A 27,000-nucleotide genomic window follows, 5' to 3' on the forward strand; every position below is an offset into this window, starting at 1 on the left:
AAAGAAATGTATTAATTGTTAATAAAATAATGAATTTCGAAAAAATTAATAAATAATAATAATTTAAAAATACTAAGAACCAAATGTCCTTTAATCAAAATATGACGGGGACCAAATGTCCTATGGCTAATAACCCTCTGGGACGAAACGTCTTATCTAAATAATTGCCAGGTACGAAACGTCCGTGGACTGGTTTTTTTGCCGGGGACGAAACGGCGGAGGCGAAACGTCCGTTTACCGAATTTATTACAGGAGGAAAATTGTGTGCTCGTCGTTGTTTTGGTTGTTGTTAATAACGGACTTTGTTTTTCGGAGTTTAAATGTTTTTGAGATTTAGGAGAAACGACCTCAGTCCAGTCGTAATTGAAAACATCATTATTATCGGAGTAGAATGGCTGACTATTATGTGTGTTTTTTCTTTGCACGGTGTTTTAATTAATAATTTTTATTGGGGAGATCGTTTTAGTTATTTTAGTATTCATTTTAATTAGGTGTTGTTACGTAAGTGAAATATACGCAGTTGGGAAGACGGTTGTAATTACATATATGAATTTGAGTAATTAAAATACTTACAAAAAGTCTTGTCTTGGGGTTTTTTTGGTCCCAGATGGACAGTGATTTTCTTTTGTTAAAGAACACTTAAGAAATGTTTTTTTGACACTTATCACAACAAAAACGGTTAAGTATTTAGTTTGATTTTTAATAAAATAGTAATTAACGATTAATTTAGATGCACACATTACGAGTGCGGGACATCGAATGATTTATAAGTTATATTTTAATATTTAAGAATCTCGATTATGGACGAAATAATAAGTGTTATATTATTATTATTTATTTTTTGGGGGGGGGGGGTATAACTAATATGCCCGGGGGTGCCAATTTTTTAAATACGGGCCTGACGGTAATTATTCTTATCTTTTCAAAACACCCCTGAAATTTTTTTTTGCGTCCGCCCTTGAGGTAATGTAATATATAATTAAATAATACTTGATGAATAATCGAGATCGAGTAATGTATTAAAACCTTAAACTCAGTAAGAGGGTATAAGGTTGAGTATAAGGTCTATGATTAACACCATTAAACACCATTAAATGCCATTTTTGTCAGATGTATTTTAGTTTTAACTATCAATAAATTAACATGTGACAAATAAAATAAAATAAATACATCAATTTATTTATTGTATTACAGGCTGTCACTAAAACTGATATTAAATTATCATTTTGAACATTTTTATCGGTTGGTATGAGTTGTAACATTTAATTTTAATTACATTTTTTCCTATTATTTGTAGAAGAACGGAATTTTGCCCTCTTAAATCATTAGGAAATATAATTTACAATAATAGAATTTCACGACAATTAAAGCACATTAAATGATCAAACTTTTTATAATGCATGTTTTACATTTCAGTTGGTATTTTATATATCACAACGCTTTTTATTTTTTTGTTATCATCATTAAAATAAACCGATAAGCTTATATTTGTTGTTGTTGGTTAATTTGATTGATAAATATTGAGAATTATATTAATTTAGGTATATTGTATACATAGTTTGTATATTGTTATTTCTCATAAAATATTACCTATAGTAATTATTATTTGCAAACTATTTCGATGGCTTTCGTGAAAATGTTTTAAATATTAAACATAATTTTTTAATTTTTGATTTGAGAAATTATTTTTTGCCAATTAGGTATAAATTTTAAAGATGAATGGTGAAATGAATAACAATGAAATAGCGTTGCCGTTCTATTACCAGCAAATTATTCAAGCAATCAATATTGAACCATATTTGAATCATGTGGAAAACATTTTCAAAACACCTCTTGGGTATGTATTATGAAATGTATGATAAGTGTTTTGTTAAAAATTAAAAATGTATTTGTAATTAGTTTCTTCTATCTATATTAGATAATATAGTTTATATAGTTATAGGTAAGAGTTATATTCATTATAACATAAATTATCTTAGTATAATATTTTTGTGTAAGAATATGAGAAAATTCAATCATAATTTGTTTATATCAAATTTTAGTGAAGATTCAAGTGATACAGATTTAGATGGTGATTTTAGTGATCTTGAAACGCCAGAAGGTTAGTTTTCTATTTCTAATTTGATAAATAATATGAAATTAAATTTGTATTTGAATATTTATTTATTATATTTATTCTAGATCGAATTGTTGACCGTTCTCGTTTTTACAATCTATCAAATGTTGGTGACGATCGGTTATGGTTACAAAATCTTCTCTTGGATAATAATGATTCAGATGATTCTGACGATACTGTAACAGAAGAAGATCTAAAAAATATGTTAAGACATCATTTATTTAGAAAAAAATGTCAACAACAATTTTTTGCTACTAAAAATGTAATTTTATTTATTTTGAATATTAGTGAATTTTATAGTGTTTCATCTTGAATTATTTATAAAATGTACTTATGTATTCAGACATAGTAACTTATCAATAGATATATTATTTTACAGAAAAATTGCTGTAAGTATTATAGTTCTGGTTTATTATCTAATTTTGATAAATATCAAACTAGAACAGAAAAGAAAAATGTACAAAAGTCTAAAGCATCTACTATTAAACATAAACACAAGGTAAAACAATATACTTATTTACTATTCAGTTACAGTTATAAATATAATACATATTTTATTTAAAAATCATTATTTATGTACATAGAATTCTGATAATGATAAAAAACTTACAAAAAGAAAAACACGATCATTAAGTCCTACAGCCAAAACATTAAAACTTGAAAAGAAAAAAGCTCTATTAGAAGCTAAAACAGCTCAAGTTATATTTATGAAAAGAAAGAAATTATGGTTACATATGTCTAAAAAAGAAATGGGAAAGGTAATAACTAGAAAAAAATGTAACAAAATATTGAACGTGTGCAGTTTTTTAAACATTTTTTTTAAAAATCATTTACTTTTAGGTCCATAGAATGAAAAATAATAATCATAAAGAAATATTAATAACATGTCGTCGAACTGCACAGTCTTGTATGAAGCATTTACGTCAAAAAGCTATTCAAGTAATATTTATTTAATTTAATTTAAATTTTAATAAATTTAAACAATTTTTAGAGTCAAAAAAATATGAAAGAAAATGTTTGGCGTGCAAAACGTTTAACTAGAGAAATGTTATCATATTGGAAACGGTATGATCGTAATGAACGTGAAACACGTAAAAAACAAGAAAAAGAAGCTGAAGAACAAAGAAAAATGGATGTAGAGCTAATGGAAGTAAATGCAAATTTTATTTTTAAATATTTGTTTATTATTCGATTTCTATACATTTTATAATAATCTCATATTATTTTCATTTACATTATAATAGGCCAAACGTCAACAAAGAAAATTAAATTTCTTAATCACTCAAACTGAGTTGTATGCACATTTTATGTCAAAAAAACTTGGGCAAAGTTCTGCTGAAGAACAGCTTCGAATTTTAAATCAATTAGATGAAGAAAAAATACCTAGATTGATGCATATTGAAAATTATAATAGGTATAATATGACTTATAAGAACTAACGATATTATTGTCGTATGCAGGCTACCGCGTATTTCTACTTGTCATATGCGGTCTATTATGCATGCTTATATAAAAATATGCATCAATGTTCTATGATTTGTAGGTAAATAAATTAGTGCATTACAATATAATATGTCAATAGGTATGTATTAAAAACTAAAAGTTTCAGTTTGTTCTTTTCTTTTTTTGCTAGTACAGAATTTAGTATAGAAGCTACAGTAAACTCAAGGAGGAGTGTCAATTTCAATAAGTCCTGTTTTCTTAAAAATAGCTATGATATTTTCCTCCAATTGAACGATTGAATATAAATATTTGGCTAACATAATGCGTAAAGTGTTTTAACTGTAGAATAATGTATCACGTATAGCAGCATGAACTAAACTGTAACTGATTTTCTCATATGTTTACGATTAGGCTTGGTTCACATGGACCGGTATTGTTAACCAGTTAGCATGCCACAAAACGCGCGTATGACCGTTCATATGGATACGAGTCACGCACGTTGTATGGGAATGTTCTAGTCAAAAACTATATTACTTAGTACAGTTCAGACTGTCATCAAGAATGGATGGGATAAATGCTGTGTGTTTATGGGCCGTCCACGAAAGGATGAGAAGACGCAGACAAATGAGGGAAAAGAAATATTGGGTTCATCCTATTTTAAAAACAAGACTTTCTTTTAGTCTTTATGTCACATTCAAATTTTTCTTTTTCTCTTCTGAATCCTCAAGGCCACCAAAAATAAGCACTAACTTTTCCCAATTTCTTTTTATGGTTCGGTTTGATTACTCATGCGTTGTCATGTCCCATATGGCAGGCTTTTTTTCTATTTCATTAATTAAGGTATCTATTTCAATTTCCATATTTAAAAAAACACCTGTTTTCAAAAACTTTAGATTAAAATTCGATTATTCGCATTGAAACGCGCGTGTTTGCGTGGAAATAAAAACTTGCGTCGTTATCGTGGTCGACGTGCGTACATGCGCCATGTGAACGATGATTTGGAAACCTGTATATATATAGATACGCGCGATCAACCGACGCGTGTCCATGTGATTCTAGCCTAAAGCCGGGCGCACATTGAGACGCAGGACAGCGCAACGTAGTTTTCTGTAATCTATTAGAACGTACTAGCGCATATTGGGAGGCAGGACAGGGCAGAGCAGTGCTGTGTCTATGTTGGCCTGCATCATGTAGTGCTCGCGACACAGATTACTGCACACGTGCCACACGCGTTTGGAATATTTTCCAGTTACGCCGGCTTAACATAATTTCTACCTTTTTGATTATGATTCAATACTTTATTTTTTATTTTAATTTTATTACGGAAGAGTTTGTGATTGAAGCCGTCTAACATTACATTGTCTTACATGACACTAGTCATATCAACTATATGAAGACAAAATTAAAAAATTACTTTTCCACAATTTTTTTACGTGTATTTAATGTAAATAATAAAAAAAAAAATTTATCAGATTTATCCGTCAGAAACTGATTCAGAACTTAAAATGTATTAAATTGTCTGCCATAATTTCGTTCATGTAGTTCCGGATTACCTATTAGGCGGAGTAGGTGCCCGCCTTAGGGCCTCATTCATTTAAGGGGCCCTGTGAAAACGGAAAAATATTTTTTTTTTAATGTAGTGATACCTTTATTTTTTTTATGAATTTACGGGACAAAAGTCATTATGAAATATATTATATATCAAGTTGTAGGTACTATATGCAGTAATAATAATAAAATTGTTTTGAAAAGAATAAAAATAATATAATAATTAGTTAATTTTTCTTGCAAATAAAAAAAATTTAATAAACATGATTTTATTTATTAATAATAGTTGGTTATTATTAAAGCTGTTTATTTTAAATATTGGATAGTAATTTTAAAGTATATAAAAAATAATTTTGTAAATAATTTTAATTGCCTAGGGGCTCACAAATGTTTAATCCGTCACTGCGCTCATGACTAAGTGAACGGTGGCACAGAACTGTGTAGTAATATGCACTCACATAGATCACACAGTATTTCCTGCGCTGCGCTGTCCTACACTGCTGGGTCACCTGCGTCTCAATGTGTGCTTGGCCTAACAGTCACGATCATTGTTAAACTTTATTATTGAAGTTAAATCGTTAAGATAATACTTAATTGCCGTCGAATCAATAAGAATGACCTAAATTATTTTTATATTTAGATGTACGGCAGATGACAGGTTTGCGGTATACTACTTATAGTGTATAGAAACATGCATGGTAGACAGCATACGACAAAAATACCAAATTAATTATATTCAATTAAATAAATTATTTAGTTTTTAAATAATATTAATTTCTAAAAAATTAACACCTATATATTTTATTAGTTTTTTATAATATTAATTAAATTAAAAAATAATGTATATTTAAGAACTTGAAATATTTAGAGGAATGTTAATATTTTATTTATTCTTATTATTTATCTATGTTATGTTATTAAATACAAATAAATTTAAACAAATTTATTTATTTATTGTTCATAAATTATATTTTTGTTTTTATTCATAATCAGTGAAGTGTATAAAGATAAAGCATTACAAAACACTCAAAAAGCATTAGATGCTCAGATACGACAATCAAATGAATTCGATGATCCAGATTTTAAAATTAATACACCTCCTCCTAATGAAGAAAGACCACAGCCAACAATATTTCAAGGGAGTTTGAAACATTATCAATTAAAAGGAATGAATTGGCTTGCAAATCTTTATGATCAAGTAAAATTTTTTAAAATCTTAAAAAAATTAAATTTTACTACGAAGAATAAGTTTAAATATTTAAACATTTTAGGGAATAAATGGAATTTTAGCAGACGAAATGGGATTAGGGAAGACAGTACAATCAATTGCATTTTTATGTCATATTGCTGAAACATATCGTAATTTATTCAAATATCTAATAATTTGAATTTTGTTATTTTAAATATCATTATATATTGTATAACAGTGGTGTATTTTTGGAAGGGTTCTTGGGTCTCGACTTCTCTTTTCCCAGAAAAAAAAAGTTCAAAAAGTCATAATTACTATTTATATAAATTACTTATTTCAGAGGTATAGAGAAAGATAACAATAATATTTATCACGTTGTTGTAAGTAATTCTTCATTTGTATTTATATAGAATAATATAATTATTAATTCATACCTTATAAGTATTTTTATCATATTATAAAATCACTTGTTTTTTAGAAAAACTTAAAAATTCCCTCACAACAAATTTGAAAAAATGACACTGTTGTATAATATAATGTATAAATATTACTAAAGAATAATTACAAAAAGTTGTTTTATTTAATTAGTTGTATTGTATAATAGCTTTTCATATACGAGATATGATACATATAGACATGTATTTATTTCTGTATGTACTAGAATAAGATTATTATGCTCATAAATTAGCCATTTTGATTACCAATATAAATATTGTTTATATGTTAATTAATGTAAAATTAATATTTTGATATAGGTGTATGGGGCCCATTTTTAATTGTATCTCCATCATCTACTCTTCACAATTGGCAGCAAGAAATAGCAAGGTTTGTTCCTGCTTTTAAAGTTGTTCCATATTGGGGAAATCCACAGGTACCTTTATCTTAATTATAAAGAATAATAGTGATACATAATTTTACAAGGTTATATATATTAATAAATGAAAACCAAATTATTTAGGAAAGAAAAATTTTAAGGCAATTCTGGGATCAAAAAGGCTTACATACTCAAGAAGCTAGTTTTCATGTTGTTATAACAAGTTACCAACTTATAGTGAGCGATTTTAAATACTTTAATCGAATAAAATGGCAATATTTGGTTCTTGATGAAGCCCAAGCTATAAAAAGTACTAATAGGTATTGTAGAGTTTAATTTACTTAACTATAGGGATGAGAACTTATAGGAAAAAATATCTATACTATTTGTATTTTAATACACATAAAAAAGTTAAAATGAATATTAAAAATGCATTTGAAAAATGTAATATGTTAAAAATAATAATCAGCTTGCTACTTTAAGAAAATTATAATCATTTTTTTCAGTACATACTTAAAAAATTTGAATTAAAATTTATATTTCATTTAATATTATTAAAAACTATTAAAATGTATATATTTAATTGTATATAAATGTAGCCATGTACTTAGTCTGGATTTAAATACTGTCAGTACTACCCTAACAAACGTTATTCAAGAACAACACATCGCACAAAAATTTCATAAATATATATCAGTAGTTTAACTAATTACAATTCAGACCATTTATAAATTATTCAAAATCTCCCCCCTACTTCTTCAATACAATGACATAAAAGTTCTAGCCACTATTCAATAAATGTACCAAGTGTTTCTAATGGAATTTCCGCTGCTGCATTCACAATACTTAGTTTTAGTGATTCCAAATTTCTGTTGTTCTTTATATGCTCTCTCTATCTCTTTTAAAATGCTCCATAAATCATAATCTAGCTAGTTCAAATTCAGGCTTGTGGAAGGCCAATCTAAAATGTCTTAATGAAATTCGGAAAATTATTTTCAAGCCACTTTTGTGTTTTTGCTATATGGCCAGATGCCGAATTCTGTTGAAATCCCCAATCAATTCCTTTAAAAAATGTATTGTAAAGTGGGTTTAATATAGGGTCTATGACAGTTGTCAGATAAATGTGAGATCTAGTTTCAACCTCTCTCTAACAGAAATAGATCTATGTTACACCATGCCATGACATTCCTAAAAAGTTATTACTTGAGCAGGATGATGACCTTGTTAAAACCTTCTATTTTGCCTCTAATATAGACCTATCATATACCTTATCATTTTGTTTGTTATATTTTTCCTCTACAGTAAATTAAATTTTTTTGACTGTACAGGTTTCTTGACTTTTTTGATATTTTAGATTTTATTACCTTTAATTGATCCTTCAATAAATGACTCCCACTTATTTTATATGTACGTACACCTAAGTCATCTCGTAATAAGCAAAAGAACAATTGTGTATTGATTTTCATCTCTTGAGCTACGATTTTATGTTTTTGTTGAGGGTAAATTTTCCTCAATTACATAGTACCAACAGCATTTATATATAGACTAAGTATTTTTTATATTTTTATCAAAAATATTAAACATATTAATGCTATTAGTGATTTATATTGATTTATATTTTCATTCAGTTAAATATGATTTAAAAATAAATAAATAATTACTTTAAATTTAAAAATAATTTTTGATTGTTTTTTGTCTTTTGTTATTAAATTTTTACTTAAATTTAGTGTATCAGAAATGTATCAGAATTTAACAATTAGCATGTATAATCATTTTTTTAAGAAAACACTAATTTATGAAACATTTATATAAATAATTTAAACACTTATTAGATCGTAAAGCTGATATTTAGCTTATATAGCTATAATTATAACACACATAGAAATATTCAAAGCTATTAATTCTCATCTATTATTAATGATATCATTATTTTTCAATTGTTATTGAATGTTTCAGTGTTCGTTGGAAATTACTATTAACGTTTAGGTGTCGAAATCGTTTGTTATTAACTGGTACACCAGTACAAAATAGTATGGCAGAACTTTGGGCTTTGTTACATTTTATTATGCCGACCATGTTTGATTCCCATGACGAATTTACTGAATGGTTTTCTAAGGATATTGAAAGTCATGCAGAAAACAAAACAGGCATTGATGAAAGTAAGAATTAAATGCAGTTAACATTTTTTAAAACACTCTTCAAAATATAAGCCTAAAAGAGTGTTTTAAGTAATAAAGCTTTTTATATGTGAATTGAAAAACCTTTAAGTGCATAAAATACTAAGTTTATTGTTCAAAAAATGTAAGTATAATATAAATTTTTACATGTTATATCAAAAAAGGTATTAAGCAAGTATTACATTCATCTTATGTGGTTCGTAAGTATTTTTTTTTTTTATTGGTTTTTTATTGGTTAGTTTATTTTATTTTTTAAGCATCATCTACATAGATTATTGTATATTGCTTATTATATTATTTCACTGGCAAGACTATTTAATGCATTTCTCGCTGATTTATCTGCCTCCTTATTTCCTTTTATGTTGCCATGACCTGGGGTCAGACGTGGATTCAGCCTAGCATAACAGTAGGGGCGGATTATAAAGAAGTATACTCTATGAGTCGGCTGATGGTTGTTGTCGATCATACGGTCACAATAATATTTTTCTTATCGACTATTCATTAATTTATGTTATAAAAATAAAAGACGAAAATGTGTGATAATAACAATACTTTAGAATGTTATTACGCAAAATAATGCAGTTTAATAGTACATCAAATTAAATTAACACATTTTGATACGGCCAACGGGGAGAGGGCGATCGCCCCTATCCCCCCACTTGGATCCGCGCCTGCCTGGGGTCCAAATGAATCTAATGTCTTTGTTTGATGAGGAAAGAAGGTTACTAATTTTGCTAATGGCTCAGTTAGTATTTTGGATTGCAGATTAGTCGGAACATATATCTATTTTTGTATCATTGATTTCTAGAGTTAAATGGGTTCCTTTATATAGTGCTAGATATTCGACTGTTTAGTTACATTGAATTGTTTAGTTACATTTAGGTGGACTACTACAAGTCCTATACCCGTTTCAATTTTAGATGCACCAGTGTAGATCTGACTACTGTTATACGAACTGTGTATAAGTTTATTAAATAAACTGTTTTAAATAGTATTTGGTGTTTCTTTTTTCAACTGTTCTGTTAAGCTTGTATCAACTGTGTAATTTGGTTATTTTCAAGAAGGTATCTGACTGCTTTCTTGTTGACATACTTTATTAAATGCAATATTGATATCCATCATCTCTTCTTAAACCTAATGGTTTTCTTAGTTTAGAATTGTGTTCATGTATATTGGAAAAGCTTTTTATTTAAAAGGTGAATGGTTGAACTATCAGGTGTAGATTTGATATGAGCTATATAATTAAGTGATAACTTAGTTCTGCAGAGCTGAAGAGGGGGTTCTCCCGTCAAGGGTAACAAACTGATTATCGGGCTGCTTTTGAAATTTTTAAAAATGTTGAGTCTTTTCCATAAAAAATTGAACCATAATCGAGTTTAGATCTTTTTAGCGATCTATATATCTTTAATAATATAGTACCTTCAGCACCCCATTTATAATGACTTAATGTTTTAATGACATTAAGGCTTTTGTGTGCTTTTTTTTTTTGAGTGACATATGAGATTTCCAAGATTGCTTTTTGTCAAAAGTGAGATTCAGTATAAAAATGTTTTCTACAAATGGTAAACAAATGGTACTAAAAAACAGTTTTGGTTTTGTTAATTTTTTTTTATTTGAAAATAAAATGCATTTTGTCTTTTGAGGTGAGAAAATGAAAGTTTTGAAGCACCAATCAAAAAGGTCATTTAGGCACTTTTGGAATATTCCGGTTATTACAGAAATGTGTGTACCACAAATGTATATGTGGGTGTCGCCAGCAAAAATAATTGATTTGATAGGATTTGTGATAATGTTAGAAAAATTATTGATTGCTGTTTGAAGTAAAAAAATGCTGAGGGAAAAACCTTGAGGAACTCCGTTTTCTAATATAAATGTATTTGATATTTGATCTCTAATTTTTACTTGAAAGGATCATTCATTTAGGAAGTTGTTTAGAAAGATTAACATATTTCCATATATGTTCTAATTATTAAATAAATTAATTACTCTTTATCGCCAAACAGTGTCCCATGCCTTTTGTAAATCGAGACTTATGAAGATTATTGATTGTTTGTTGGCAAGAGTTTCTATGACTTTGGTTTCAATTTTTCGTGGCAATCAGTGGTTAAGTGTTGTTTTCTGAAACCATGTTGACATGGTGAAAGGAATTTATATTGAGTAGCATACTTATTTAGTCAATTATAGATGATTTTTTTCTAATAACTTACTCATACTGCAGAATACTGATAAGTATTATTTTGTTACTTAATCAAACACTAATTAATAATTATATTTGTTTATTAGGTATATGTTCTTATATAAATAAAATGAGTCAAATTCTATAACATTTTCATTTTTCACTAATTCATTTGTTTAGGAAATATCTTAGGATCAATAAAAATCAGTACCTTTTGTACAAAAGTGCCTTAAGCTAGTTTTACTATATTAATTTTTTTATTAAAATGTCTTAATTTTATAATAATCTATTATTATTTGTATTGTTTTGATTTATTAAAATATTTTTTAAATATATCAAAATGTAATATAATATATTTTAGTAGGTATACTTTTTGTAGGCAAATTATAGATATTTATTATAACATTTTCTAATTTATTTTATTTCAGAACATCTGTCTAGATTGCATTTGATTTTAAAACCATTTATGTTACGTAGAATAAAGAAGGATGTCGAAAATGAGTTATCTGATAAAATTGAAATTTTGATGTACTGTCCACTTACTTCTCGCCAAAAAATGTTATATTCTGGTAATTTAATAATTTCCATTTTAATTTGATGATTTATAAATATTTTAATATTATTCAATGTTATACTTAAAGCTTTAAGGAAAAAGATTCGTATTGAAGATTTATTACATTCTGCTGGTTCTTACCAATCCTCACCGAATGTCACATCAAATCTTATGAATTTAGTTATGCAATTTCGAAAAGTTTGTATTCATTTGTATTTATGAATTTAACAATATTAGTTTAGTCATGATTATCATTATTTACAATTGGTGTTTTAGGTTTGTAATCATCCAGAATTATTTGAAAGAAGAGAAGCTAGATCACCTTTTTATTTTCATCCTACAGAATTTATAGTTCCTAAACTTATTTATTTTGATAATTCAGTTAGATATAATTTTTTGAAGAAACAACATTTATTTACTAACAAATTTTGTATATATAATGTTGAACATGTCCATCATAGCTGTTTCCCAGTAAATAATGGTAAATAACAATTTATATATAATTATTAATTTTTAAAATTAATTAAAAATTTTATGTGCGAATAGTATAAGTAATTGTAATTAAGTATAGTTTCTTATAATTTTATATTTCTAGATAATTCAAATAGTTGGAATGCGTTTGGTTTCAGTAGACTTTTAAAATTATCAGCTACTGAGCTGTTTCAAATAACCAATGGTGGATTATTTTTTAGGTAATAAATATTTTAAAATAATCTAATAACTAATGCTATTAATTATCAATGTTCTAGATTTATTTATGTTTTAATACATCAAAAAATGAACAATTTGTTTCAAGAAAAAATTTTTTGGGATAAATACAGTATATTTTGGCCATTTGTGAAAAAACATATACCAGAAATATTTAAATTTATAACTCCTATTGTAAATACGTGTACTATTTATCATACAACTCATATTCATCACCATATGAATGAAACTATGGAACATAAATTACATCGCATGAAACGAGTATAAACCAAAAGATACTTATAATGTTAAATTTGCCTTTTATAATTTATTTTATGAAATTTAGGTAAATTCTGATATGAATATAACAATGGACAATATAATTCTTGAAAATAAAACAATGGAGAACTACAATCCTAGACCATCAAAAATATATGAATACCAACCAACACAACTACCATCATTTATGTATTTTTACTACCCAAAAGTTACTACTAAAGGTCGTCAATTATGGGTTCCTGGTAGTAGATCGGCTGCATATGTTTGGCAACGACATGAAGCTTGCGATTCTAAAGAAGGCCATGATTTAATATATGATGGGGATTCAAATTTTAGTTATAATGAATGGTCATGTGGAAACGTTGGAGGTTTAAATGCTCTGAGAGCTGAAAATGGATGGTTTCACATTAGCATACCTGGTAATTTTTGTTTTTAAATTCACAATGTCAATAATTTCTATGCATTTTTATTTATAGATAAGCAAAGTTTGGTTACTGATTGTGGAAAATTGAAAATTTTGGATAATTTGCTTACCCAACTAAAACAAGAAAACCATCGAGTTCTTATATATTCACAAATGACAAGAATGATTGATATTTTAGAGGTATTTTAACTAAAGTAGTATTAAAATTAATAACTTATTTGTATTCATAATTTATAGGAATATATGTGGTATAAAAAATTAAGGTATATGAGACTTGATGGTTCATCTAAAATATCTGAAAGAAGAGACATGGTTGCTGATTTTCAAAATCGGTAAATAGTATTTATTATTTAAAATGTAATTAAATTATTTTTCTATTTTCATTCTTTTGAATAATAATTGAAACTTTTGGTATAAATTTACAATCCTAAAAAGTATTTATGCAAAAAAAAAAAATAACTTCAAAATTATTATATTCTCTGATCAGCTCAAAATATATGTTAAATAGAAAAATTAATAAATATTTTTATTTTTATATAAATTAAAAAGCTATTTTAAAAATGTTATATTTAGTTGTATTAGTATTTGATATATATTTATGTATGAAATATAAATATAATATGATGTATCATATATATTCAGTATATGATTTTAAATTAAAATAATTTTTTATTTTTAAATTTTTTTTATTATTGTGTAGTTCTGACATTTTCGTATTTTTATTGAGTACAAGAGCTGGAGGACTTGGAATAAATTTAACAGCTGCAGATACTGTAATATTTTATGATAGTGATTGGAATCCTACAGTAGATCAACAAGCTATGGACCGAGCACATCGACTTGGTCAAACTAAACAGGTTAGCTTACATATAAGTATATAATAAGATAAGTAGAAAACATTATGAAATCTTAGACATCAATTGACTATTGTAATAATTTAACTACCTTGGTAATTATATTGTATAATATATAATTGTATTAATGATCTATTCTATTAATTTTTGTACATAGTTTTTATATTTTTCTTCTGTGTAACTGTTAAAATTATTAATTTAATTACTATGATTAATATTTTATTTCATCTCTAAATGGTTAATATAAATTTTAATAATAAATAATTAAAAAAAATTGTTCTAATAATTATTTTTATAATACACTAACACTTAATTTATTTTATATGGTATTTTATTGTAGGTTACAGTGTACAGGCTAATAACTCAGAATTCCATTGAAGAACGAATATTGCAGAGAGCTAAAGAAAAAAGTGAAGTATGTTGTCTTGAACATTTTCTGAATAAATAAAATAATTTCTAAATTTCTAATTGTTTTGGCAATAGATACAAAGAATGGTTATAAGTGGTGGAAACTTAAAACCTGATACTTTAAAACCAAAAGAAGTTGTATCATTACTTTTGGATGATGATGAAATTGAAACAAAGTGTAAGAATTAGAAATAATTTTTAAATAAATGTTAAATAAATTATAAAATCATACTTAGATCGTCAAAAACAAGAAGAAAGAAGGCAATTAGAAGAAACAAGAGCTGAAGGATTTAAAGAAAAAGATCGAAAACGTAAAACAGATGCTAAAGTTGAAAGTTCTCCAAAAATAAGAAAGGGGGAAGAAGGATCAACTATTGATGAATTTGTGCTAAGTCCTCATAGCGAAGTAAATCATTAATATTAAACTTTATTTTTATATTATGATGTAGATATTTTTAATTTTATTCAACTGTAATTTTTAATTCTTTATAAATGCAATTAGGGTAGTTTTGCCTACGAAGAAACTGGTAGTGAAACAACTATTGAAAATGAAGATTCTCCAACCAAATCATCTCCTAGTAAATTAAATAAATTATAATATTCAATAATATAAATATTCAACTATATTTTTAAATTTAATATTTAATTTATTTTAGAAACACCAACTTCAATTAACAAACGTGGTAGAATGGGTCGCAGAAATCGTGCATCATTAACACCTGGTAGTCTTGGTAAATTGAATTATTTATCAGCGCCCCAACTTTAAGCAATTCTATCCTCAATCAATATTTAAATAATTAATTTAATTTAAATATTTTAGTTTTGGGGGATGACATTTCTAGAAAAAAAAGAATTATTTCAACAAAACAAGGTTCTAGTCGTTCAAGACAGAAGACCTCAGTCTCAACTAATGTACCTAAAAAAAGTACACCAAAAAAATCTTAGATATAAATTGTTTGGACAAAATGTTTTACTAAAAATGTTTTTTTTAATTTTGTAGTTTATAAGTGATAGTAATGAATGAATTATTTACCATTTACATGTATATTGTGTATTGTACAACAGTCATACAATGATAGATGTATAATGAAAAAAATTAATGATTAATGTTTAGAATGTTTTAAAATTTTTTTGTAAATATATTTATATATTTATAGATACACTTTTTGTTTTTAAAATCTTTATTAATATTTTTTTCAATTTTACCAATGATTTGTTTAATTGAAAAAATAAAAATTATTCACTATATGTTTTTTATAATTAGACACACATGTATAATTAGTTATGTTAGTGTGACTTACTAAACAACCATAATTTTTAAGAGCTATTGATTTTGGTAAATTTGAGTTAGGCTATTGAATGCCAGTAAATCCTAGAAGAGTTTATCAATAAAGCAAGTAATTAAATTACATTCTTACTACATAATAATAATCAATTTGTTTTCTTATTCTAAGTCATAGTAAATATAAACAAATATACATTTATTTTTTAATGAGGCTGAACAATTTTTGCCTAAAACTGTATTCACTGTATGTACTCATATCGGTAAATTACTAAAGACTTAAATGCAGGGGTAAAATAGTGTTATTAAAACTTTTACTCATTTCACAGTTATTTTAGTGCAATGTAGGTGATAAAAATTTAAATAGCAGATGATAAAAATGATTATTATAACAGCGTAATATAGATGATAAAAATTTTAATAGTAGATAATAAGAATGATTATTACTAAAATAGTGTATTTAGTATTAACATAATCTTAATAAGAGTTAAGCAGATTAGAATTTTTTTTTTAATATGTTTATTCTTTTCCATAAAAATTATAACATTTTAATAATAATTTGACTTAAAATCACATTTGCAATGTTGTTCAGTGAATATGTTAATTTGCTTAGGTACTAATAAACAAGATCTGAGATTTAAAAATGGAGAGATTTTAGGTGGTTAAACTCCATACTTTCCACATTATTACGTATTGGATTTGATTAATAAATTTAAATCATTTTCTAAAGTTAATATTTTAGCTAAATACTATTAATATTAATATACGAAAAATAAAAATTATTAACTATTAGAAAAAGTTGTCAAAATATTTTTATAAAAATAAATCCTAGAAAAAAATGATTATAAATTATTTGATTACATTTAAGTACCTATATATTTTTTTAAGGCTGTTTTGATAGTAGTTAATATAGTTATTTTAAATCTATTTGCAGTTGGAAATTACTCGGTCGAAAATATCGGTAAAAATATATATTTTTATATCACTAAGTACTTATTTACCTAATTATTTGTTTTTTTTTTACATCCAATTATTCTTATAAACGTTTTTGTATAGAAAGTAAGTTTGTTAAAACCATTTATTGAGTTATCTATTGCAAATACATATATATGTATATATATATTAGTATTTTATTCTAAACCGTATAACCTATATCCACAAAAAAATAGTTTAGATCAGGGGTCTCCAAACTTTTTTATTGAAGGACCACAAACAATATCAAATGCTCTTAGCGGGCCAAAAGTTTATTAACATATATAATTTTTAATTTTATAAAAATATAGGTATACAAATATAAGTTAACTTTAAATCTTTTTATAAAATATTGTCTACAATATACTTAAATATAATTGGTATAAATTTAAATGATAATAATATATACATTGTAATTTTAATAATTTTTTTTTTTTTAATGAGAAGTATGAAATTGATGTTTTTCTGCTAATATTCGATCGAATTGAGATTGTATGTTGCTAGTTCCAATTTTCAAAATTGACTCCAAGTGTTTGTCAGTCATGGCCGATCTATATTTTGATTTGATGTATTTCATTTTAGAAAAAGTTTGTTTGCACAAATAAGTTGTAGCAAATACAGATATATATTCAATTGCAAATTTTTTTAAATTTGGATACTCTATATCTAGGAGAAATTTATAAAAATCAACTAAAGTCTCTTCACGATGTTTGATTTTCAGTGCATCATTACTTTGTAAATCAATCATTTCCATTTGAAGGGTAGAAGGTAACTTCTCAATATCACAACTAAACGGGTTTTGAAAAATATTTCTTCCGATTTTACGTCAAGGTCAGAAAAATGTTGTTTAAATTGGATTTTAAGTTCAGAAATTATTTTTTGAGCGAAGTCGACTGGAAATTGTGTTTTTGATTCTGTGTTATATTTATCACAAGTAGAAAAATGAATAAAACAATTTTTTGAAATTTGCGTTTCAAATAAAATAAGTTTTTGCCTAAATGCTTTTACTAATGTGTAAACATCGCAAATTAGAACATCTTTACCTTGTAATTTTAGGTTGAAGTCGTTCATATATTTTGTGATATCCACTAAAAAAGCTAATTTCCAAACCCATTCACTATCTGTAAGTAAAAGCAATGGTCGATTCTTATCAATTAGAAATATTTCAATTTCATTTGTTAGTTCAAAAAATCGCGATAGGATTTTTCCGCGACTAAGCCATCGAACTGCTCTAAAATACGGTATATCTGGGTACTCTGTTTCTATTTCTTTCAAAAAATCTTGAAATTGACGATGCCTAAGTGCGCTCAAGCGAATAAAATTTACTGTTGATATTATTGGATCCATAACACAAGACAAGTCTAAAGTTTTTCCGCATAATGCCTGCTGATGTATAATACAATGCAAAGTCATTGGTTTAAAACCTTCTTTTTCACAATTCGTAAATATCTGTCCAATTAAACCTTTTTTTGTGCCACACATATTTCTTCCGCCATCAGTAGTGATACATTTCAAATTTTCCCACTTCAAATTATATTCTAAAAATGATTTTTCGATAACTTTAAATATGTCGATACTTGTCGTAGTTATGTACATGCTATGTACAGAAAGTAGTTCATTTGAAATTTCTAAATCTTTATTAACACCTCGAATAAATAAAAGTAACTGTGACGTATCAGATACATCTGTTGATTCGTCAAGTGCTATACAAAACGAAATGAATTCTTGAGTCTTATTACTAACCTGGGAATTTAAATTATTACTAATATCGTCAATTCTACGGGTAACTGTGTTAGCAGAAAGGTTAATATTTTTAAAAGTATCAATTCTTTCTGGACAAATTTCTTCAACTGCTTAAATTATACATTCTTTTCTTAAACTACCATCAGAAAACGCTTTTCCTCTTTTTGCCAATAGATGTGTAATACGAAAACTAGCCTTTGTACAGCTTCATTAATATTTTATAGTTTTTTAAATAATAATTGTTGTGATGAAAAATTATTTTGAAGTGACTGCAATTTATCTAACCGTAATTTCTCAGTAAATTTTGAAAAAGTTGTCTTCTGTTTCGTTTCATAATGCCTTCGAATATTGTACTCCTTAAGTACAGAAATACTTTCTTTGCATATTAAACAAATTATTTTGTCACCTGAATAAATTACGAAATAATCCAACGACCACTTTTCATTGAAAACACGACATTCTGAATCTATTTCCTTTTCAATCCTCTTCCTGACATGTCGAATTGGTGAATTAATAGGTAAAGAATAATATTTATAATAAAGGCACTGCAAACTTAGACATGTAACTGTACAAACGTTATGAAATAATTTCGTCGTACCGCTCGTCTATGTGACTAATCTCTCCGTTATCAACGTTAAAACTAAAAATATAAAAGGAAATTGCAATGTCTGTCGTCATAAATTATGATACGTGCCCGCGATAACGACTTTTTAAATTACACATATATTTAGATATCTATATTTTATTTATCGTCTTATGGGTGCTGCGGGCCGTTTAAAACGTGTTCGCGGGCCGTAGTTTGGAGACCCCTGGTTTAGATAAAAGATTAAAGAAATTTAATTGTTTTCTGTTTCTATTTATAAATATGCTATAAGCACGATAATTTTTTTTATAAATGTATAAGTCACATCGTAATGCACGAATTCTAATGTACCTCGTGACCTACGATGTCTTTTTACCGAGAAAAAATGTATCAATCGAAAAAAAAAAAGAGTACACAAACAAATGATTTCTATGGGAGTTTACGTGAATCGAAAACAATGTTATATACCAATCACGTGATCTATAATTAAACATCATGCTATGTCGAGAAGTCAGAATATAATACCACAGATTAGTGATTGTAATTCAAAGTACATGGGTCATAATGTAAACTTTTGATGTTGATTTTATACTGGTATGTATCAAATGTAATGTATGAATACACCCTGTGAAGTTTACGATTTTTCTTATGTATTTGATGTTAATAACGTTGAAAAATTAATAAACAATATATTGTTGACGCTTCAATGATCAAATATAATATCCATATTAAGGAAAAATATTTTTACGTAAGTTATGTAAAATAGAAAAATATATCATACGAGTATTAGGGCGTCCCAGAAAACATTTTTGGCTTCACGAAAAAAAATGCTAGGGGCCTGTAAAAAATTCTGTTCCGGGCCCTGCAAAACTTTCCACTGATTTTCATATGGGTATACAGAATAAAAAATAAAATACGTGACTACATTTTATACACCGTGAGTCCTCAAATCATTCGTTTGAACATGATATTCTCGATAAAATATGCAGATCGTATTGTAACGATTAATCATTTATTTTCATTCCGTTACAATTTCTTTAACCTAATTATTTACAATCTCACATTAAATATAGTTATAGGTACATTTTAAAGGGTTTGGTAAATTGAGTCTCATTTTATTAATTTTAGATAAACTGAGTCCCACCCAAAAAAAAAAAAGGTAAATTGAGTTCCTCATATAAAAATGAAATCGGTAAATTGAGTTCCTTGTATAAAAATTAAAGTGGTAATTTGAAATATGGTGAAATACCGTTTTTTTTTATTAAACACACTTTTAATTATATTAACACAATTGTATACTACGTACCACATTAAACTTACATTTATTAGTTATCACTAGGACCCGGATTTCAATGCAAAGTGCATATTTTTTTGGTTGATCATACACAATGCTCTCTAAGAATATAATTCGTTTCATGTAACGAGGGTTTCAAAACTATAAATTTTATTTTGCATTTTTAGAGCATTTTCAGTATTATTGGGTAATTTTTTTGATTTTTAATGCATATTTGTTCAGTGTACTAAACTCTTATGATTTTATTAGGAAAAATCGAATACTTCAAATGCCTATAAGTTGCTTAAAAATCAGTATAATATTTTGAAAAAAATACGCTTAAAGGAAATGCCAAACTTAATAACTAGTAAAAGTTTCGAGTTTCTGCGATTTTCATTTTTGAATAATAACAAATATTTAAAGTCGTTTGAGAATAAATTGTTATTTTATGCGATTTCGTAAAAATTTAAATTTCAAACGGTCATACAAATTTTTCCTTAAAGTCCGGTAGACATTTTTTCAAAGTTATTAGAAGAATAACTTATAAATAACTTTGTGTTAAAATTGTACACCTTAAGTATAAATAGAAAAAAAATTTATGAATTTTTAACTACAAAATAACGTGCAAATTATTGTTATTTTGACTTGTTTCATACAAATTTGGACTTTATAGGCTTCTAAAAAAATTTGTGTGAAATGATTTCCAATTTTTTTTTAGTTTCGATAAGTATAATTTATAATAAACCTTGTATTAAGTTTTCAAAAGTTTTCTTACAGCCAAATTTTTTTTATCGGTATTTAAAAAAAAAAAAAAACTTGGAAAATTGAAAATTTAAATTGTCTATTAATAAGGCAAAATATGTCATAACACTTTGAAAACTTAACCACGTATAAAAGACACTAATATAAAAATTTGGTGAAAATTTCAAGTGTTTGCGTTTTTTGGTTTTTGAGTTAGAGCAAATTCAAAAAACCGATATGATTTGTCAGTCTGATTCTTATTAAAATGTTCAACTTCAGGCATCAAACTTAATAAAAACATCTTGAGAGCTTCTTTGTTTTAACTGTTGTAAGAATTAGTAACTAAATTTTGCTTCCAATCTTGTCTTTTTAGCTTTAAAGTATTCAGCCACACAATTATCTGCTTCCCCTGCCGATTTATTTTTGAACTTCAGGTTTTTTCTTATTTCTAGACGACGAGAACTGTTTTTCAGGATGATTGATTTGTTGCGATAGTACTGGTGATGCTGGTGATGCGGAAGGTGATAGGAGTGGTGCTTCTAATGTTGGTGATGTTGGAAGTGGTGACGGTTGTAGTTCAGAGTACGATGAGTTTGTCAGACTATTACATATTTCTGTATTTTCTATCGTTTCATCAGTCGTTTCGTCCTGCGGTTTCTCCGGAAGATTACCAGTGGACGGCGGAATCAGCGTTTTTTATAAATGGGACAGAAAACTGTATGGCATCTGCTAAATAGTATGCTTTTTTTTTCTACCAGATCCACTTGCCGGAATTTTCATTTTTCGTGTAAAAACAGTACGAAGACTACGCCATTTTTCTTTACACTCGGCCACTAAAATCAATGTAATAAAAAGAATAAATAACAAATAAAAAAAACCGGGAACTCGCTCTGTTGTTTAGTAGCTATCGAGTGAAATGAGTAAATGAGTAATATAAGTAGTATAAGTAGGATTTTCGACCACTGGGACTCACTATCCCTTAGAACAGTGTGATCCGTATGGTCGCGGTTACTGGTTAGATACTTGCTCCGGTCCCTAACTAAATTATTTACAGTAATTACACAGTTTGCACAGTTTCACAAAGAAAAGTTTTAAATGGTCCCATACGATGTCGAAAAGTAGAAGCAGTGAATGACATTATTAAAGCGGTTTGCATGCTACATAATTTTGTACGTAAACGAGAGGGTATCGTCTATAGACCCATAGACACGCAAGAAGATCATGAAATAGCCGTAGTACCTGTAGACACAATAATACCAAGACAGGTAATAATAAATGAAACATCATCAGCGAATGCTATTAGAAATTATTTATCCAATTATTTTCTTTCTCCTTGTGCATTTCTATCATGGCAATGGAAATACACTGTATCAGAAATAAGAAATACGATACGCTATGATACAATAACATGATTATTATTATTATGTAATTATACTTATAATTATAATTTATAAATAAAATCAAAATACAATGTAGCACAATAGTATATAAACAGCTAGTATATTATGTTATTTTATGGTATTTTTAGTCACTTTATTATTAATATAGCTTATAGGATAAAAATAAATACAATTCATATTGGGTAATATTATTTTTAGAACAGTTGAAACGTAATAATATACATTGAAATATTATTCAAAATACTGCATTATACAATAAAGCATAATAAATTATAAAAATTAATATTTTTATTTAATTTAAACATTAGATTATAATGCATTATTTAAAATTTTTAAAAAGTTAGGTACATACCTATATTAATTACTTTTTTTTAAATACCTGTCATGTTTACTTTGGCTGCTATTTCATGCCATGCTTTTTCTGTCAGGTCTTTTCTTGAGTATCCAGGAAGATTATAATTGTACAAAAGTTCGTGTTTTTCTACCTCCTCGATGAATTTAATGTTTGCTAACTGCTCACTCATGGTGAATGAATTTTCAGTTTATCAAAATATGATATTCAGGTATTATATAATAATTATAATAATAAACAAAGACGCATTTGAAGGGGGGCGAAGGGGGAATTAACCACCTTGGATGGAACATTTTGGTTCGATACTAAATATTTTTATCAGTTATATATTTGTACTGCATGGTTTTCAAATTTGTATATATATGTCTTTGGTATATGCATTGCTTCTCAATAAAAGTACATCGACTTATGAAAGTTTCATCACTAGTTATGTGAAGCATATTTGATCGAAGGTTTCGTAATTAACCCAAATGTATTTGTAATTGATTTTGAGATTGGAATACACGAAGCGGTTAGCAGTACATGGTATTCAATGTTGTAATTTTCATTTCGATCAAGCGTGGTTTAGAAAATTACAAAATTTGGGCCCATCTAAACTTCATATTGAAGGAGACTCAGACGAAGAAAAATTTTTAAGTAATATTTTTGGTCTTCCATTCCTCAAATCTGATGAAGTCGAAGATTCATTTGTTTTTGATTTAATTGCAGATATGCCATCTAGTGATAAAATAATAGAATTTTGGGATTATTTAACAGAAACATATATGCAAGAAGTATTCCCCTCTATTTTATAGGCATTTCAAATTAGAAATTATAACGAATAATGTGTGCGAACAGAGACGTATTTAGGAGGGGGGTGAGCGGGTACCATCGCCCCGGGCGGCACATTTTTTTGGAATCAAAGGGTGGCAGCATTTTTTTGTAACCATCATCTATTTTTATTCGTCAATCGAAAAATTTTAATGTTTTAAGATTTTGCGCAATGATCACATGGCGATTTTTATTTTCATGATAATATTATCAATAGTTGATCGTGTAAAATTCATAGGTAATAAATATTACTAATATTAAGTTACTAATATTACTATTATTAAATATTAAGTTGACACATATATAAAAATTAAAAGTGCAGGAGAAGGTGAAGTACAACAAAGAAATAAAATAATAACACAAAAATAAAAAATTATAAACGAACAGCGACAAATGAAAGATGGACGAATTAGTTATCTTTTATATCGACTGCCGCCTTAAAATCACACTCTTAGGACTACATTAAGTTTATATGAATACATTTTATATACTGATTCAAACCATTTTGTTTTAATCTATTATAGTAACTCAGATTTTGAATAATTTGTTTTAATTTTTTATAACAAGGCCAAGGTTAATGGTGATACCCGTGTTACAGATAGTAAATATTTGAGTTTAAAATGCAAACACTATTGTTGCTTCTAAATTTACTTTTAATAAATATAAAATTTCAATAATAATCAATTCACCCCACTTAGTATCCTCTACTATAATATTAATCTCAACCGTTTTCACAGATGTCAAGAAAATCTGTAGCCTCAAAGTAACTAAATGTATTTAAAAATTAATAAATATAAAACTATAAGCCGGTATATTTTTTTAGATAACTATCAGGAATCTAAATTAAGTAACGATATAAAAGCTATCGAAGAGTATAAGTTTAAGGATTTTGAAATTATAAACCAATGACTACACGCAATTTAATAATAATCAGCCACTTATTAATACTATATAAGATATATTTATTACTAAAGTAGAATTTCGTAAATTCACATTGTAATAGATTTTAAAAAGTTTCCAATAAATTTTAATTTACTCAACGTGAAACTCTGTACCATCAGAATATGTTAAATATGTTATATTTTAATATCTTATTAATTATAGCTGAGAATATGACATTATTATTATTATTTAAGATAGCCAATAAGTTTTTAATGTTTAGCATCTTAAAAACAATGAACTTGAGTTTTGAGATGAATATCATTCTTGGGGTTTAATTTGTTTACATAATTAAGTGTGACTTTTGCCACTAAACATAATTTCTAACACATTATTATTACTAATTATTACTCTGGCTTATATACAGTTAAGTAGTAATAAACAACTAATTTCTATATTTTTTTATTTTTATCGATTGTTCATTATTTTGAATTGTATTATAAAATTAAGAGGTACATAATGATTATTTGAAAATAATTTAATTCGATAGATTTATTAATTAATTTTAACAATATAACACGTGTACTACTTGAAACTTATTTAACGTCTATAAAATATTGTTATAGACATACACACAGTATAGACTGCAGATTTATATTTACTGAACAATATTTAAACTACAAGGGAAAATCTTCTTTTAGTATTCTTACGTGCATATTATATCAGGGAATACTTATCAGTAAAATATTTTATTGTTTGAATATTTTAATGTTAAAACTCAAAAAAGACAATTTTACTTTAATAAAAGCCAAATGAAATAAATAAAAAATCTGAGAGGCACACGCGCGCGTTCGCGTATACATAAAATACACATAGATACAATAATAACATACACACACACAGATATAAACATATACGTAAATAATATGTGCATATACACAAAGTCAATTGTACAAAACGATGTACCATTGGTGTTATTGTCATGGGATTAGCTGGCGAGTTAAAGTCAATGTTAATCGAATTCCACGAAACACGACCCTTCCTTACGGTAAAGATTTTTTTCTTAAATTTATGGACACAATAATCAGGTATCACACTGTCAAACGTTTCGGTATAATTTTCAAAATGGACCAAAAATATTTGGTTTATTATTTCGATTGATTTTATCACCTGTGAAATACTGTACTATATATACTACCCTACTGAAAAATTGGTTCGATTTTTCAGTTTTTTTTTTTAAAAAAAAAAGATAAAATATTAGAAAACAGTCTCATAATTGTTTATTACAGACTTAAAAAACTAGATAAATATGTATTAAAATAAGCTATATGAAACATTAATATAGTCGACGCAAGGACAAACAATTTAGTGGGTAAATGCCAATTTAAGCAAATATATTATTGTCACGTGTATAATATATCTACAACAATTTAAATTCATTAGGCTACTTGGCATGTGTAAATACAAGTTTGCTAAACTCAAAATTAATAAAAGTCATAATATAAAATATTAATACAAACGTGTATTTTTAATATTCGTACAGTTACATTAAATTAAATATTATATAATTATATATATACATATATAAATAGGTAGAACGTGTAAATTTCCTCATCATCGTTGCCTATTGACAGTTTTCATCCTTTTATCGACATGATTGACTATTTTTATAGGTAAGGCGAAGAAATTTAAATGCGTTTTATTTATTAATTTATACAATTCTGCAGTAAATACATTAAAAAAGGATTAACACTAATAATTAATAACGTTAGAATGGCTATTTAAAATTAACATTAACTTAGGATACATTTTTTATAAAAAAAATTTCACGACGAAGTGCAATAATACTCGATACAAATTGAATTAATGTCATTTTAAATTCGGCGCCATAAAGAAATCGTTTCCAAGTTGGCACGTGGCAACTGCGTATCAGCTAAGTTGGTGGCTATCCATTATAGTATAATTTAGTTTGTTTTGGTCAAACTCTGAATATAGGATGTGTCTTGGAGTGTTGGCAGTGTTTTCGCGGATGGTTTACTGCACTAGCATTATAAATACGTCTTAAAAATCATTATAAATCCGAGTTCGGATGATATTATTGTACAGGAACTTATGCGCAGTAGTAAGGTGTTCAATGTTTTTATTAATATATAATATAATAAAAAGCCAAACGACCATAACAAATATGATGAAAAAATACAAATGTATTTTTCCCATTACACATCGGTTCGCGGGGGTAGTAGACAGCTGAGATGAGTGAGCCGAGGATAAGAATAGTTGATAAGACCGTCAGCGTA

At 26.8% G+C, this 27,000-nt stretch overlaps 2 protein-coding genes across 3 annotated transcripts; one reads left to right on the forward strand and one right to left on the reverse strand.

Moving 5' to 3' along the window:
• Positions 1-1,463: 1,463 nt before the first annotated feature.
• Positions 1,464-15,764, forward strand: LOC112694604 (chromatin-remodeling ATPase INO80). 2 transcript variants are annotated; one of them, XM_025570129.1, is made up of 29 exons: positions 1,464-1,541; positions 1,701-1,837; positions 2,043-2,101; positions 2,182-2,378; positions 2,496-2,615; positions 2,701-2,874; positions 2,957-3,055; positions 3,108-3,266; positions 3,361-3,530; positions 6,101-6,305; positions 6,379-6,466; positions 7,052-7,167; positions 7,255-7,430; positions 9,067-9,269; positions 11,892-12,032; positions 12,105-12,214; positions 12,293-12,497; positions 12,612-12,708; positions 12,766-12,985; positions 13,050-13,401; positions 13,459-13,586; positions 13,644-13,738; positions 14,107-14,263; positions 14,601-14,675; positions 14,744-14,846; positions 14,905-15,074; positions 15,171-15,246; positions 15,325-15,399; positions 15,489-15,613. In XM_025570129.1, the coding sequence occupies exons 2-29, from the start codon at positions 1,716-1,718 to the stop codon at positions 15,611-15,613; spliced, it is 4,017 nt and encodes a 1,338-aa protein (XP_025425914.1). In that variant the 5' UTR covers positions 1,464-1,541; positions 1,701-1,715. The 2 variants fall into 2 exon arrangements, with proteins under 2 accessions (XP_025425914.1, XP_025425915.1); XM_025570130.1 differs by lacking the exon at positions 1,464-1,541 and having other exon boundaries at positions 1,716-1,837; positions 15,489-15,764.
• Positions 15,765-17,358: 1,594 nt separating this feature from the next.
• Positions 17,359-23,186, reverse strand: LOC112694625 (general transcription factor II-I repeat domain-containing protein 2-like). The gene is made up of 4 exons (XM_025570158.1): positions 23,042-23,186; positions 18,528-18,709; positions 17,917-18,446; positions 17,359-17,710 (listed from the first exon to the last, which is right to left on the reverse strand). The coding sequence occupies exons 1-4, from the start codon at positions 23,184-23,186 to the stop codon at positions 17,359-17,361; spliced, it is 1,209 nt and encodes a 402-aa protein (XP_025425943.1).
• Positions 23,187-27,000: the final 3,814 nt, after the last annotated feature.

This window comes from Sipha flava, unplaced genomic scaffold (assembly GCF_003268045.1).
Source record: "Sipha flava isolate LNK unplaced genomic scaffold, YSA_version1 131_pilon_pilon, whole genome shotgun sequence".
NCBI classification, from domain to species: Eukaryota; Metazoa; Arthropoda; class Insecta; order Hemiptera; family Aphididae; genus Sipha; species Sipha flava.